The 14,908-nt window shown below is 32.0% G+C and overlaps 4 protein-coding genes across 4 annotated transcripts; all 4 read right to left on the minus strand.

Moving 5' to 3' along the window:
* Positions 1 to 2,013: 2,013 nt before the first annotated feature.
* Positions 2,014 to 4,985, minus strand: LOC117211069. The gene is made up of 8 exons (XM_033454645.1): positions 4,835 to 4,985; positions 4,481 to 4,597; positions 4,295 to 4,412; positions 3,488 to 3,752; positions 3,305 to 3,424; positions 2,809 to 2,899; positions 2,603 to 2,736; positions 2,014 to 2,265 (listed from the first exon to the last, which is right to left on the minus strand). The coding sequence occupies exons 1-8, from the start codon at positions 4,979 to 4,981 to the stop codon at positions 2,118 to 2,120; spliced, it is 1,140 nt and encodes a 379-aa protein (XP_033310536.1). The 5' UTR covers positions 4,982 to 4,985; the 3' UTR covers positions 2,014 to 2,117.
* A 1,641-nt stretch (positions 4,986 to 6,626) lies between these two features.
* Positions 6,627 to 8,072, minus strand: LOC117211076. Its single transcript, XM_033454653.1, has 5 exons — positions 7,904 to 8,072; positions 7,552 to 7,813; positions 7,156 to 7,275; positions 6,833 to 6,923; positions 6,627 to 6,761 (listed from the first exon to the last, which is right to left on the minus strand). Exons 1-5 carry the CDS (start codon positions 8,010 to 8,012, stop codon positions 6,627 to 6,629), a joined length of 717 nt encoding a protein of 238 aa, XP_033310544.1. The 5' UTR covers positions 8,013 to 8,072.
* A 2,358-nt stretch (positions 8,073 to 10,430) lies between these two features.
* Positions 10,431 to 11,321, minus strand: LOC117211082. Its single transcript, XM_033454655.1, has 3 exons — positions 11,241 to 11,321; positions 11,042 to 11,175; positions 10,431 to 10,606 (listed from the first exon to the last, which is right to left on the minus strand). The coding sequence occupies exons 1-3, from the start codon at positions 11,280 to 11,282 to the stop codon at positions 10,459 to 10,461; spliced, it is 324 nt and encodes a 107-aa protein (XP_033310546.1). The 5' UTR covers positions 11,283 to 11,321; the 3' UTR covers positions 10,431 to 10,458.
* Positions 11,322 to 12,689: 1,368 nt separating this feature from the next.
* LOC117211083 lies at positions 12,690 to 13,711 on the minus strand. The gene is made up of 2 exons (XM_033454656.1): positions 13,547 to 13,711; positions 12,690 to 13,130 (listed from the first exon to the last, which is right to left on the minus strand). Exons 1-2 carry the CDS (start codon positions 13,691 to 13,693, stop codon positions 12,975 to 12,977), a joined length of 303 nt encoding a protein of 100 aa, XP_033310547.1. The 5' UTR covers positions 13,694 to 13,711; the 3' UTR covers positions 12,690 to 12,974.
* Positions 13,712 to 14,908: the final 1,197 nt, after the last annotated feature.

A 14,908-nucleotide genomic window follows, 5' to 3' on the forward strand; every position in this document is an offset into this window, starting at 1 on the left:
TTAATTTCTTCAATTTCGATCGTTTAAACACCCAGTAATGTTTATATCCATGTTCCTAAAACAGTCTGCATTAGTAATTTACAAATGAACACACGTTATTTATATGGTACATTCTAATATTATTATAATGGATCTCTTTAGAACCATTCTTTAAATATCAACCGTTTCCACGATGATTATAATTATCATGGAACAGTGCGTGGTTGCACGTAGGAAAGCTCATCTTTAGCAAGTTTTTTTTCTAATTTAATTTGTACTTTACAATTTGTCCAGTTGGACATTCGGTAAATTTTTCTAGCTTTATTGCTAAATAACATGTGGATGGCTACCCCCAACTGGATACCATCTTCGAGTTTGTCTATTTTATTTCCTTAGTGAGGTCAGTGAGGTGTTTTCTCTTTAGTCTTCTTTTTATAAGAGTTTTACTCGCTTCAGCAGCTAGCTGGTTTGGATGTGTTGCCGTTCTTCCCTCGTATTTTTTTGCGTATTTGCCGATTTCTTCTTTAACCGTTGGTATTTCTAAGTCTTTGCGTATATCCTCGTTTTAGCAAAGTGATGCTGAAAGTTATCATTGAAAGAGCAATGCAAATACGAAGATGCGTAGAATGACTGACTTGAATAGTTTTCAGGAAACTGTTTCGAAGCCATTAAAACAGTTCCATGGTATATGCAAGTAAATGTATTAAATTAGTTTTAAACAACTATCGTTCGGGGTTTGCAGTAACCGTCGGTTACTTTCCGTTACCCTCTACATAAACCAGACTCTATCCCACAGGCAAGATGACCACCAGATCTTTAAGCCCCTTATTGCGGACTCTCAATAATCTTAAAGACTTATCATACATTTTAGCATTTTCGATAGTTAAGGTCCTTAAGACCACGCAAGTATATTTTAAGTTGAAGCATTCCTTTGAGTTGTCCATTCCGAGAAAACACGGGAAAGCGGATTTTTCCCATGTACAATGCCATTGTACTTTCATTGGGCCAGCATCCATCCTTACCCACCAGCCTTTTTCTCATTCAGTTAGCAGCAATGACCGTTGCCCTCACTTTCCTAACTAAAATTGCTATCAACGAATCTGCTTATTGTATGCTTTAGACATAGCCATCACTAGTTCTCCTTCGCGACAGCAGCATCACGGAACTGCTAGTACAATAGTTTTTCAATCTTCGATCAATCAGCTGACAAACACAAAAAAAGGTAAAATAATCGTATACGTCATACGAAAACGTATAAGTACACGATACTTCCTGTTATCGATATAACAATAAGCAAGATAAATGTATATTAAATCAGGCGTTTCGTTCTTCGGTGAAATTATGTCCAAAATAAATGGCGTTAGTGATAGTTGTATGAAGCCTGTAGCACAGAAAACGTCCATTCCTGTAAATTGATTGCAGCGATACGTGAAATAAATTGTAGTATGAAACGACGTAGTTTTCTTATCATTTATCTCAGCAAGATACATCCGACAAAATGAAGCAGCTTTTTTGGCGTACTCTACCATAACGTCAAATTCATCTTTCACTCTATTGATTGACTAATCCTTCCACATAGCATTGAGCAGCATCTCATACTGAAAATTTTTGGGTCTCGTGAACCAAAAATATAGGAAAGGTATATGAAACTTACAATAAGTCTCGTCTGTTCCAGAATAGCAATTTTATAATCATTTTTCCGTGTGTAAAATTGAACATTACTATTCGAATTGGTAATTCGAAAATAAGGTCTTCGCGTCGATGAAAATGTTTTCTTTATTTCAGATGTCAATAATGTCAAATAAATACAATTGACTTCATATTCTGCTATAGTTTACTATTACGTGAAAAATATGAAAATTACTATTTGCAGTGGTCACAAATCACGTTGTAATAATAATATTAAAAAGTCAATAATGAAACAAAATTCGCATAATGAAAGTGCATCCATGATAGCACTTGAGGTTAAAATCCAATTTCACAAAAGTTTCACTAGTTTCAAAAGTTACTATAATTCAATATATATCGGTCCGTTGTTTATGTTGATCTCAACACTGTGTAATAGGAAACGCATAGTTTTATCACCTGAAATAGATCAATATTGTCCAGCGAATGTATCGTAATTATCGAAGATAATATTATTGATACATTACTTCTGAGAAGCTTTGCATGTTCAATTCTATTAAACCACCAGCAGTTAAATAGCGTGGAGTCAGACTTCGCCGCAACGCTAATATATACAACGCTTGCGTCTTTGGATTTGCATTGTACCATGATGCCTCGTATCTACGAATTACATTATAATCTATAAATTTCATACATTTAAGTCGTACAAACAACCACTCCAACGAGGTGAAAATAGATTAGAAATTTCTGGTTTACACAAGCTTATGGCAAACATAGTTACTTTATATTTAATTTAATTCCAAAACATGCTATACAGGAAAATTTAAAAGAGCATAAATAGATAAAAGTACTACCCAATTACCTAAAACGCTTTATACTATACAGGAATATAGAATCATAATTCTTCGTTCTTCCGCATTATTAATAGCCCAAGCGAGTGGTTGATAAGACTACATAAGAAAATAAAATGTTCATGATACTCATGTATTATACCCACATTGCATTGTAAATCATATCGGACGAATTTATGATGAACTGTCCCTGCATCGTTAAACAGAACAGATGCAAGAACTGAAGAATCAGAAAGCTGACAAACTTATAGAAATCCAGACATATTTCCATCGTAGTGATCTAATTTCGAACAATCAATAGTTCACTGATGAATCATGGTCAATGACACAAAGATGATTAGAAGAAACTTACCTGTACCATCGTAATACTAAGGCACAAGACTATTATACCCATACACAGAAGAAGGTATATAACATGTGCGCTCTCGATTTTTGTCAGAAACCTGGTAGCGAAGTAAAATTAAGAAAAACGTTTCTCGGCCGCAACAGAAATCCCCGAAAGAGAAGCGGAAAAATATATAATTAAAAGTGAGAACATAACAGCACGGGCTCAATAATAATTTCTGTTTATGTCGAACACCACGATCGCTAAATATTCAGAAGATTTATCTGATACTGAAGTTATAAAAAATATATATCAATTTCAATGTTGACAGTAGTTGAAAGTAATTGAAGATTGAAAAAGTAAACAATAGCAATTTCTGACATTGATAATAGTTACCAGTAACCAAAAATAATTAAATCATTTGTCATGGTTACTCGTAAAAAAATCATTGAAACTAAGATATGAATTCTTATCTTTTTTACTTAAGCATTCAAATTGTTTATAATCACTGGTTAATACTGACATTATTGCCCGTTGGTGCCCCTGTATAGAAAAACGTAGCCTTTTATTTATCTCCTTTGCCTCCTTTTCGGGATTCCTCGTATTGAAGGGAAAGTCATTGATGGCATTTTTGAAGCGATATCTAGAAATATTACAATTTATTCAATAAAACATGAAGTATGGAGGAAATTTTTGATTTGCTTACCCGGCCACTGTCAACAATCCGCATGCATGTTGCACAAGAACCATGTAACAAGTATCACAACCGACGAACACAATGACCACGATATATATAGAGAGGCCCAGATACATTTGAATGTAGTAATAATATTTGCGATCATCCTCGACAAAATAATAAGCTGGTATAGCGTATACCATTGGCAGCGATGTATTGTGTGGTTTTATCATGTGCATTAGGCGCACTGTCCACGGCAGTTGTAGGAAAAGGATTGCGCATATGCACGCGTTTACTAGAAGTAAATGGTTCTTATCTTAATTATTACATTACGGATATTTATGCAAATACATATTATTGCACATACATGCAAAAAGATGGAACCTAAGAAAGATTTTTCTCACTCATGACATTGTATAACGAATGCTATATATCTTGGATATTTATTATTTTTTTGCATATTATGTGTATTTCGTCCATTTTCATACCTTAAAGTTTCCCATAAATGCACAAACATTCGTAGTCTATCAATTATGTTACAAAATGTTAAATAATGAACCCTAGTGTGGACAACCGGAACCCATTTTTAATTTTTTTATTTTCTAGTAAAAATATCACAAAACCACACCATATTTCCATTCATTGTGTACTTTTAAGTCACGAATGCAACAGTTTTCGATATTGACGTTTCAAATTTAGTTATGCATTTATTGAGTAATTTAAAATGAATTGTTGTATTTTGAATATCTACGTAAGCGTTAACTAAATCGGTGTATGTTGTGTACTAATGAAATTATCAATCAGAATTGCAACTGGCTTTTCTAGATATTGATTTACCAAGGTAGAACATCGCAAGAGTGGTTCCCCTACATGCGTATGTCGTCATAATGGCAACTTCTTCTTTCAATCGATCGATTGCCCAATCCTCGGACATGTCATTCAAAAGGGATTTAAGCTAGAATATTTATAAGGTTAATGTGAAAATTAAAAGTATCTTGTAGTGATTAGCAAACATTTTCTTACCTTCTTTGCGTTCAGAATATAGTTACCATGTTTTACGACCATGACAACTCCTGTGCCGATTATAGACGACTGCTCTATCACGACTTTCAAAGTGCCTATATGTACAATTCTTGCTACCTAGAATTGAAGTCAATGGTCTATCCATAATTATTTAGAAATTTTACTTCTGCTCTCATCACTTAAAAGCCACAAGTAAAATTCTTCTCTAACTGGAGTGTTGATATTAAAACGAAATTTGCAAGGTGTGAAATTTTAATAATGATAGCATTTAAAAGTTAATCATGTTTCCTTGAATTATCTAAAGACTGCGAGAATTTTTTACATAGACACGTAGATAAATTGGTAGACACGTACCTGTACAAAGACAAATGATGCCATAGTAATATGCACCATGGCCCACAAACTAAATTTAACTTTATTTTGATCTGGCCAAATTCCACTCAGTTTCCCGAATAATTTCGTTATCCTTAAGAATCGCTTCTCGAATGTAGCTCGATTCATGATAAGAAGCCCAATGTTAACTAACTAAACGCTTGACAATTTCGTACGTCAGTGTACGTCATTACTACTTCTGGATCTGGTTCTGTTAATGGAACCGTAAAGTACACATTAAAATTGTATTTACGGTAAAGTGCATCAATTTCAAAATTACTGTTAATCATATGTCACTAATGTAACGTATATGGTGCATGCGCATTAATATTTAATCATTGCACTTACGGAAGGAATCAGTTGTCCTTATTCTGCGTAGGTATTACTTATAGAATATGACAGGTGTTGGAAACGAGTGATATTTGCAGAGTTATACATTGTCAACGTGGGGTTTTACATATAATGTGAAAAGCAAACTAATATAATGTAGTAGGTTTGCAACAGAACAACGAAGTTAAGAAAATAAAGAAATAAGAAGAAGATAAAGATTTTTGAGTGTTTGATTATTCTTATAAAGTTAATAATCGTAATTCTATTTCACGTTAAAAATTCGTAATGTAATAAGTAAATTCGATAATGAACTCATGAATAACCATAATTATGTACATTTTACTGATGTAATGTGTAATGGATTATGTTTCGTCATGATCTACGTTTTCTACAATTACATGTAACAAATATTTTAATTAACTAACACGCGTATTGACATAATGATGACATATAACATATTGATATGAATCTCACACGAATTACGTAACTTGTTCTATTCCACATTATGTTTATTATACTCCATATTATTTATTAATTATTATAATTTTCACATTATCGCTATATTCCATATGAACAGTATCACTTAGTTTTCATTACCGTGTAATAAGAAACGGCTGCTTTGATGATCTGGAAACGAAAATTCCGCTCAAACAAAGTTGTGCGTTTAAAATGTTTAAAATCAACTTGGAATCAGATTTTTATACTACCTCTGCGAAAGATCGTAAATTTAATACTATTAAACCACCGGCTGTTAACAGAGGAGGGGATAGACAACTTCTTAACGCTAATATATATAACGCTCGAATTTTTGCTGGAAAAGTATACCATGGCGATTCATATCTATAAAGAACAATTTTATTCAATAAGAAGATAGAGAATCGGAAGATAAAAAAAATGAATTAGACTTGGAAACTGGTTCAAAACGTCAGATATTTTCAGTGTATTGAAGAAAATCACAGCCGCGATATGAAGATTTTAGGTATTCTTTTGAGAGAAAATAATATTGTACCCAAAAATTTCATTATGTTCAACATATTCGAGACAGGTGTATTTGGATATGATTATTTCCAGTGACCGAGTAGTTTTTGTATTTATAATCAGTATACAAATATGTACTCGTTTATAGGATATTTATAGATACAATTTACACACGTAATAACAGAAGTTATACAAAATATCCAAACTACAGCGTACATTGTAATATTTGGTAAGTGAAATAAATCTCCATTTAGGTCTCGTTTTTTTAATCACTTTGATAAAGGTATGAATTTGCACAAACATCCAAGGTCTAGTTATAACTTGTATGTATCTATAAATTCCAGAAAAATTCAACTTTAAAAAATTTTTGGACCAATTGCTATTTTATGTTTTAGGAATAGATTATTTATCATGATATATATCAAAATAAATTCGTTTTACTTTTTTATTAATATTCATTCTTTACTCACATAGAGTTAAAAACACCGTCTAGTCCGTTTATTACAAATTGTCCTTGTCCAGTAAGAATAAGCGTGTGAAACAATTGAGCAAACAAAAATATACACTGAACTAGCCATGAGTCATTCTTCTCATTTGCCACCTAAATTCGAGTAATTGATCAATCAATATGGAAAATATATGTAAGATTAATAGTAACAACTGACATTATACCTGTAACAACGACACACAGATACACATTATCAGCATTCCCACAGAAATGAATAAATAAGTGTGATGATTGGTTTCAATTAGCCTCAGATATCTACGTTAAAGTGTGCAAATTAGTCTGTCAAAAAAAATTCATAAAACAATATCATTTTTTTCACTAAATGAGCCATTACATAAAATGAGAAGCGAATTTGCCTATGATATTTTAAACGAAGCAGATTTAGATGAAAACTTGTAGAATTTTAATTTAAAAAACGCTTTATTGCAAAAGTATTTCTCTTCTCGTTATATGATGTATTTACAGATCTTTGAGTGATGATACTGACCTTAGAGCATGTTGATGTGCCTGAATCGATTTACACACGTTCCTATAATTGAATTTCGATAATTTTGTATCATTTTTATGGTGATCTAACACACCTTCGCTTACGTTTCTGAATCGATATCTATATAAATTGTTCATAATTATAATTTTTATTATATAATTATATACTATTGGCCTAAGGGTTAAAAGTAATCAAACAAATTTTATTCAGTAGTTTACATTATAAGGTACACACATATAATACATAAGAAGCAAGGTATCTATAACAAAATTATTAGAATACAAAGTCAATGAAGACGGTTCGATTTGTATTTTAAATATGAGCAAGTATCCTAATACTTATAACCAACATCGTGCATCATCACGGAAACAAACTAAATTTGCAAGAGTTTCTTACCTTGTGATGGCCAGCAGTCCACAAGCATGCTGCACTGCGTATACGTAATTCGCATCACATGCGCAATATACAAAACCAGCCATGCACATGACAATTATCATATGTATCGCTAAAATATCGTAGTATTTTTCGTGATCCACGAAATAATGAGCTGGGTATATGAATATGCGTTTTCGGGATTCGTTTAACGGCATAAGGATATCTAAAATAGGTGGTACAAGGGGCCACGAAATCATCAATATGCCAGTAATCAAAGCGTGTACTATAAATGGAAAACGTAAATGGTATCTATTACAAATAATGATCAGTATCGAGAATTACCAGAAATTTGAGCATTATATGAGAAACTTACAAGCATAGCTTAGCGTGAGAAGAAATCCTCTTTGCGAATATGTGATCATAATGTCATTTTCTTCTTTCGATTTTATCGTTGCCCAGTCTGTGAATATGTGGTTCAGCATTGATCTCAACTAGAATTTCCCGATAAAGCTTGAATGTATTGAGAACGGAGTATATGTATCTTTCACAAATCTTAAAACATTCGCGGCTTATAATCTTACGAAAATCCTAAAGTAGAAAATCAGTTTTTGCAGTTACGACAAGGACATGAGTTTGAAGAGTTCGGTGTCTATAGTCAAAAGTGACTGATAGTCATCAACGCCTACACGAGAATTCAACGCGTATAAGACTGAGAAAGGGGTACATATATGTTTCTTTCTCGAAGGGTGATCGTATTTCTATATCCAGTAAAGTTGGCAATTTGGCATTCAACAAACAAACTCCTTATTAAAAATAAATATACACTGAGCACCAACGAATTTTCGAAATTCAACTGCTAAAGAGCGTTGAAGCGAAGGTTAATTAACATTAATTGTAGATTGTCTCAGATTCATTGATATTACATATACTTCAGCCACGATAAAAGCTTAATATCAGTGATCGTCAATGTGTTAATATAATGTTAAAACAATTCGAATTTTGAATAGATCGAGTAATTTCGTAAAACACTCTTACCTTCGTTTCGTTTATAAAGTAATTACCCATTTTCACAAACGTCCCAAGCACTAGTATATAATAAGGCATACTGGTCACAATTCCACGTATACTGGGGAAAAGTATAAGGTACGCGGTCTATAATTACAAACAATGTTTATAACGTTTATCCCCTTTTCATAAGTCTTTGTTACTAATTTTTCTTTTTAAAATCATTAAATAAAAATTTAACTTTGTAAGGATCGAATTAGAACTAACTAAACACCGATACCTGCGTAACTAAAGAAGTAAACAATATCGTAAGAGCAACGATTCTTTGTATTAATCTTGGGAAAGGTCTTTGATACGGCCAAACACTAGTTAGCACTCCAAACATTCTGTTGATTTTTAAAAATCTTTTCTCCATTGCCTCCACGTCCATTGAAATAATATAAAGAACGCGCAGAAAGAACGACTTTTCACGAGACAATAGTCTATCTTCAATGATCTTATGATTTTTATCCCGTGCGGTGTTCTCTTGAATAATTTCTTAGACAGATACAAGCCACTATTATAGATTGTCATTGTCCTTATTAAGCGCTATCAATTTAATAGCTCTTCATGATTTATTTACTCTTAGCTTAAGAAAATTGCTCACGAACGGCTTTATTACGCGCAATTCAATGCCGAGTGCTTTCTTTCCATTTGGAGAACTACATATTTACGAGTGACTGAAAGCAACGGTCGTGCATAAAAGCTTATTGTTTTATTCAATATTAATCGCTGCTAGAGTAGCTACTGTCCTCAACATGCACAGAAAATTTAGTTTCAGTGGTAAAATTTGATTTGTCAAGTGATGTCTGTAATGAGGATGCTTGTGTATTACTCTTTTGATCGCATTTTTATTAAATTATTTGTGTATGAACAAATCTGCATTTTGCTTTCAGTGGAGTATTAGTCGTGAAACCTCATCCCCACTGAAGCAACAACATGTTACTGCACAGTTCTGTATATGTTACTAGTGTTACTGTATGTTCAAAACATCTCCAACAAACAGCAACTTATAGAAACATTCTTTGCACACTGAAGTAACATTGGAGCAACTTTTTCAAGGGAAAAATGTTTCTTTTTTTACTTTTTTTTACTATTACGTAAGTATTTAGATCTTAAAACAATTACTTAGAAAGATGTTTTAACTTTGATTTAGTAAAATTTATCACACGGGAGAGAAGAGCTGGAAATAGTCTTGTGTCTTATGATAAAAACGATCTTTGTCGAATTTTTTAATTTTTTAGATAATAATTCATTCTAGAAGCTAGAAAGAAAATTTACAACGTGGTAAAATCGGTATTGTGAAAAATGTTCTATGTATTGATTTATCATTGAATAAAAATTAAACGACTTGACAGATGCAAATTTTATAAACAACATTCATTTTATAAATGTTTAGTAACTTAAGGTGCAATCAGTTACGTCAATAGCATGGCCACTAATACGAAGAACTTCCACATTTAATTTTCCTGAATCCACTCATGCTCATACTTGTATTAAATATCTTCTATAAATACTTTCAGATTTGCTTCAAACTTTACCAACGCAATCACGACATGCGAGTTCCACTACAGAGTCAATTTCAAGCACACAGAGTATATATTCATTAAAGGGGTCTTGAATCCAATCTGTGTGAGATGCTGTAAGTAAAAACAAAACCATATATTTTTAAATATTTATTTCTGTAATATCAGTTTATCATTCGTATTGATAAAACAATTACTCTCAATAACTTGTATACTGCGTACTGTGTAGTATAGAAAATTATATTTAAAGAAGTTACGATGTTGTTCTCAACACTGTATAATACGAAACGCATAGTTTCATCACCTGAAATACACCAATACTGTTCCAGCGAATGTGTCATAATTATACAAAATAACATTAATGATACATTACTTCTGAAAAACTTTGCATGTTCAATTGTATTAAACCGCCGGCAGTTAAACGGGGTGGAGTTAGACTTCGCCGTAATGCTAACACGTAAAATGCTTGCATTTCTGGATTCGTATTATACCATTGTGCTTCGTATCTATGAATGTCATTATAATTTATAAATTTCATATACTTATATCGATCAAACAACCACTCGAATGAAGCGAAAATAAATTATTAAATAAATAAATTTTCTATTTACAAAAGCTAATGGCATACCAAAAGCATACGAATTGTACTTTAATCTTATTTCTCTCAAAAGTTACAAAATTCATTTGTTTTTCTGGATATTAATTAAATTTGATAATAAAATATTCTTTTTATAAAGGACAATTCTAAAATCTACTGTAAGGGTCAATAAAAGAACTACTAAATTACATGAAATGCTTTAACCTACGTAGGGACATATGATCATAATTTTTCATTCTCTTGCATTATTATTGCATTCTCATGCAAGTGGTTGATAAAATTACAATATATGGAAGAATGTAACAGAAGAAAATAAAATTATCATTATGTGTATTATACTCACATTGCATCGTAAATCTCATCGGACGAATTTATGATGAACTGTCCCTGCATCGTTAGACAGAACAGATGCAACAATTGAATAATCAGAAAGCCGATGAACTTGTAAAAATCCCAACAGGAATCCATTGTAGCGATCTAATCTCAAATAATTAATTGATAAATCGCGTTCAACGATATGAAGTGAGTTACAAGAAACTTACCTCTACCATAGTAATACTAACACACAGGACTATTATACCCATACATATAAAAAGGTAAGTAACATGTGCGCTCTCGATATCCCGCAGAAACCTATTTGAGTAAAATCAAGGAAAATTTTGCTCAGCCAGAACAGAAATCTCCAAAAAAGAAGCAGAGAAATACATGATTAAAAATCAAAATCTAATACCTCAGTCACGGATCAAGAGTAACACTCATTTCAAGTATTGTGACAAGATCAATTTTTTGTTTAAATAAAGGTAATGACTGGCGATTCAAAAGATTTTTTAAAAAGAAAAATTATTTAAAAATATCTAGTAAAATTAAAAAACTGATATCATTAAGAATATAACATACAATTTATTAATATAATTATTGATAGAAGTAATGTTAGTAGAAAATATTACAATGTTGATGATGTTTGAAAGTAATCGAAAACAATTTCCATCATCGATAATGGTTACCACTAACCCAAAATAGTTAAATCCTTTGTCATGGTTACGTAAAAAAGAATCATTGGAACTAAGATATGAATTCTTGTACCATAACTTTTTCACTTAAGCATTCAAAATTGTTTATAATCGCTGGTTAATACTGACATTATTGCCCGTTGGTGCCCCTGTATAGAGAAACGTAGTTTTTTATATATCTCCTTTGCCCCCTTTTCGGGATTCCTCGCATTGAAGGAAAGGTCATTGATGGCATTTTTGAAGCGATATCTAGAAATATTACAATTTATTCAATAAAATATGAAGTATGGAGGAAATTTTCGCTTTACTTACCCGGCCACAGTTAGCAATGCGCACGCATGTTGCACAAGGACCATGTAACAAGTATCACAACCGACAAACACAATGAGAACGATATATACAGAGAGAGCCAGATACATTTGAATATAGTAATAATATTTGCGGTCATCCTCGACAAAATAGTAAGCTGGTATAGTGTATAATATTGGTGAGGATGTATTGTGTGGTTTCAACATGTGCACTAGGCGCACTGTCCATGGCATTTGTATAAAAAGGACTGTGCATATGCACGCGTTTACTGAAAGTAAATAGTTACAATCTTAATTGTTATATTACGTATGTTTATGGAAATACATATTATTGCAAACACATATAAAAAGTTGGAGACTAAGCAAAGATTTTTCTCACTCACTACATTGTATAACGAATGCTATATATCTTGGACATTTATTATTTTTTTTTTTGCATTTTATGTCTATTCCGTTAATTTTCATACCTCTAAGTTTCCCATAAATGCACAAACATTCGCATTAATTATATTAAAAAATGTACGATAATGAACCCTAGTGTGGACAACCGGTCCCTGTACTTAATTTTTCTATTTTCTAGTAAAAATATCAGAAAACCACACCAGATTTCCATTCTTTGTGTACTTATACATCACGAATGCAACAGTTTTCCATATTGGTGTTTCAAATTTAGTTATGCATTTATTGAGTAATTTAGAATTAATTGTTGTATTTTGATTATTTACGTAAGCGTTAACTAGATCAGTCTATATTGTGTACTATTGATATTATCAACCAGAGTTGCAACCTGCTTTTCTATATATTGATTTACCAAAGTAGAACATCGCAAGAGTGGTTCCCCTATATGCGTATGTCGTCATAATGGCAAATTCTTCTTTCAATCGATCGGTTGCCCAATCCTCGGACATGTCATTCAAAAGGGATTTAAGCTATGATATTTATAAGGTTGGTGTGCAAATCAAAAGTATCTTGTCATGATTGGCAAAAATTTTCTTACCTTCTTTGCGTTCAGGATATAGTTACCATGTTTTATGATCATGAGTATTATCGCGCCTATAAAGGAGGACTGCTCCAGTACGACTTCCAAAGTGCCTATATGTATAATTCTTGCTACCTAAAATTAATATTATGAGTCTTTCGTTAACTATTTATAATTTTTTTCTTTTATTTTATACCCTTAAAGGCTATTATCAACGAAATCACGATAATGCTCCTTACATTTTTTTATTTAGGAAATTATTATTTAATCTTGAAATCAGTGGGATGTTGATGTTAAAGCGAAATTCGCAAGATGTGAAATTTTATTGTGGCATTTACGAGTTAATTATGTCTTCCTTAAATTATCTAAGGATTTCGAAAACTTAGTTTTGAAATGGAAATTATTAGGAATATCTATGAATTTTATTTACATTTTATATTAGTTAAATCGAGACCGTAATGGAATGTGATCTGCAAGTACCGTAGAACGTTCCATTACAATGTCGTGATTTTTTGTGAAATATTGGTGGATATAAATTTATAGACACGTACCTGTACGATTACAGATGATACCATAGTAATATGCACTATAGCCCACAAAAGGAACTTAATTTTATTTTGACCTGGCCAAATCCCACTCAGTATCGCGAATATTTTCGTTATCTTTAAGAACCGCTTCTCGATTGCAACTCTATTCATGATATGAACCCAATGTTAACCAACCGAACGCTTGACAATTCCGTACGTTAATGTACTTTTACTACTTCTAGATCTGGTTCTGTTAATGGAACCGTAAAGTATACATTAAAAATGTATTTATGATAAAGTGCATCAATTTCAAAATAGCTATTAATCGTATGCCATTAATGCAACGTATGTGCTGCATGCACATTATGAATATTGAATCATCATACTTGCTGGAAGAATCATTGTATTGTCTGTTCTCATGTGTAAGTACACACATACATATGTATGCAATGTTACATGGGAACTACATTTATTCAGTCGTGAGCCGTAGTGTTAAGTGTGACATGAAAAAGATGATCTGTACATCTAGTAAGTTAAAAATAAAGTACGACAAGACGGGCCAACAAAAAAGATGGTATTGTGAGTATGTAATTATTTTCATAATCATGGATAAATTCGATAATAAATGGTTTAATAACTATGTTTCATTGGAGTTAGAAGTGATGCTTCTATTAATATCTATTATTTTTACAATTTCTGGTAATTGACTTTTATACAGGGTGGTTAGTAACTGGTGGTACAAGCGGAAAGGGGGTGATTCTACGCGAAAAAAGAAGTTTCTACGCGAAAATATAGAATAAAAATTTCTCGTTTGAGGCTTTGTTTTCGAGAAAATCGACTTTGAGTTTTCGCTCGGTACGCATGCACTTTATCACGTCTCGTTATAACGGATCTCACTGTAGATCGTTGTCCCGATGGAAAAATTAAAAAAGAAAAATTAAGAAAAAATTTTTATTCTATATTTTCGACTTCTTTTTTCACGTAGAATCACCCCCTTTCCGCTTGTACCATCAGTTACCAACCACCCTGTATAGTTCGAAATGAAGAATGCTTAAGCCTACATCGCTATAGTTCAGATAATAATATTTTATTTCTTTTGCAATTTAAACATTGGGAATTAAATGCTTTTAATATTTAATTAAAGACGTTTAGTTACTTACTTTGTATAAATAAAATAATATATTGACCGATTTGTTATCATCGAGCAGCTGAAAAATAAATTTCATTTCCGAATGTTTCAGAAATTTTATGAAAGTAAAGGAATTAAAATAAGGGCCGGTAATAATAAGACTTATTCGTCACATACATATGTCTGTCATAGCATCAATAACACTTAAGATATTTATATATTCGTTGTATCAAGAGCAGAGGAAAAGAGAAAATGAA

Source organism: Bombus bifarius, unplaced genomic scaffold (assembly GCF_011952205.1).
Source record: "Bombus bifarius isolate JDL3187 unplaced genomic scaffold, Bbif_JDL3187 scf7180000008216, whole genome shotgun sequence".
Lineage (NCBI taxonomy): Eukaryota > Metazoa > Arthropoda > Insecta > Hymenoptera > Apidae > Bombus > Bombus bifarius.

Coding starts and splice junctions, on each gene's coding strand:
- LOC117211069 (XM_033454645.1), bottom strand. CDS start 4,981: ATGAATCGAGCTACATTCGAGAAGCGATTCTTAAGGATAACGAAATTA. Junction 4,413..4,480: donor ATATTCTGAACGCAAAGAAG/GTAAGAAAATGT, acceptor TAAATATTCTAG/CTTAAATCCCTTTTGAATGA. Junction 2,900..3,304: donor GGGCACCAACGGGCAATAAT/GTCAGTATTAAC, acceptor CTTCGCTACCAG/GTTTCTGACAAAAATCGAGA.
- LOC117211076 (XM_033454653.1), bottom strand. CDS start 8,012: ATGCTGAACCACATATTCACAGACTGGGCAACGATAAAATCGAAAGAA. Junction 7,276..7,551: donor GGACTGCTGGCCATCACAAG/GTAAGAAACTCT, acceptor CAATTTATATAG/ATATCGATTCAGAAACGTAA. Junction 6,924..7,155: donor GCACATCAACATGCTCTAAG/GTCAGTATCATC, acceptor ACTTTAACGTAG/ATATCTGAGGCTAATTGAAA.
- LOC117211082 (XM_033454655.1), bottom strand. CDS start 11,282: ATGGGTATAATAGTCCTGTGTGTTAGTATTACTATGGTAGAG. Junction 11,176..11,240: donor TTAGTATTACTATGGTAGAG/GTAAGTTTCTTG, acceptor ATTTGAGATTAG/ATCGCTACAATGGATTCCTG. Junction 10,607..11,041: donor GATGAGATTTACGATGCAAT/GTGAGTATAATA, acceptor TGACATTCATAG/ATACGAAGCACAATGGTATA.
- LOC117211083 (XM_033454656.1), bottom strand. CDS start 13,693: ATGAATAGAGTTGCAATCGAGAAGCGGTTCTTAAAGATAACGAAAATA. Junction 13,131..13,546: donor TATCATCTGTAATCGTACAG/GTACGTGTCTAT, acceptor TATTAATTTTAG/GTAGCAAGAATTATACATAT.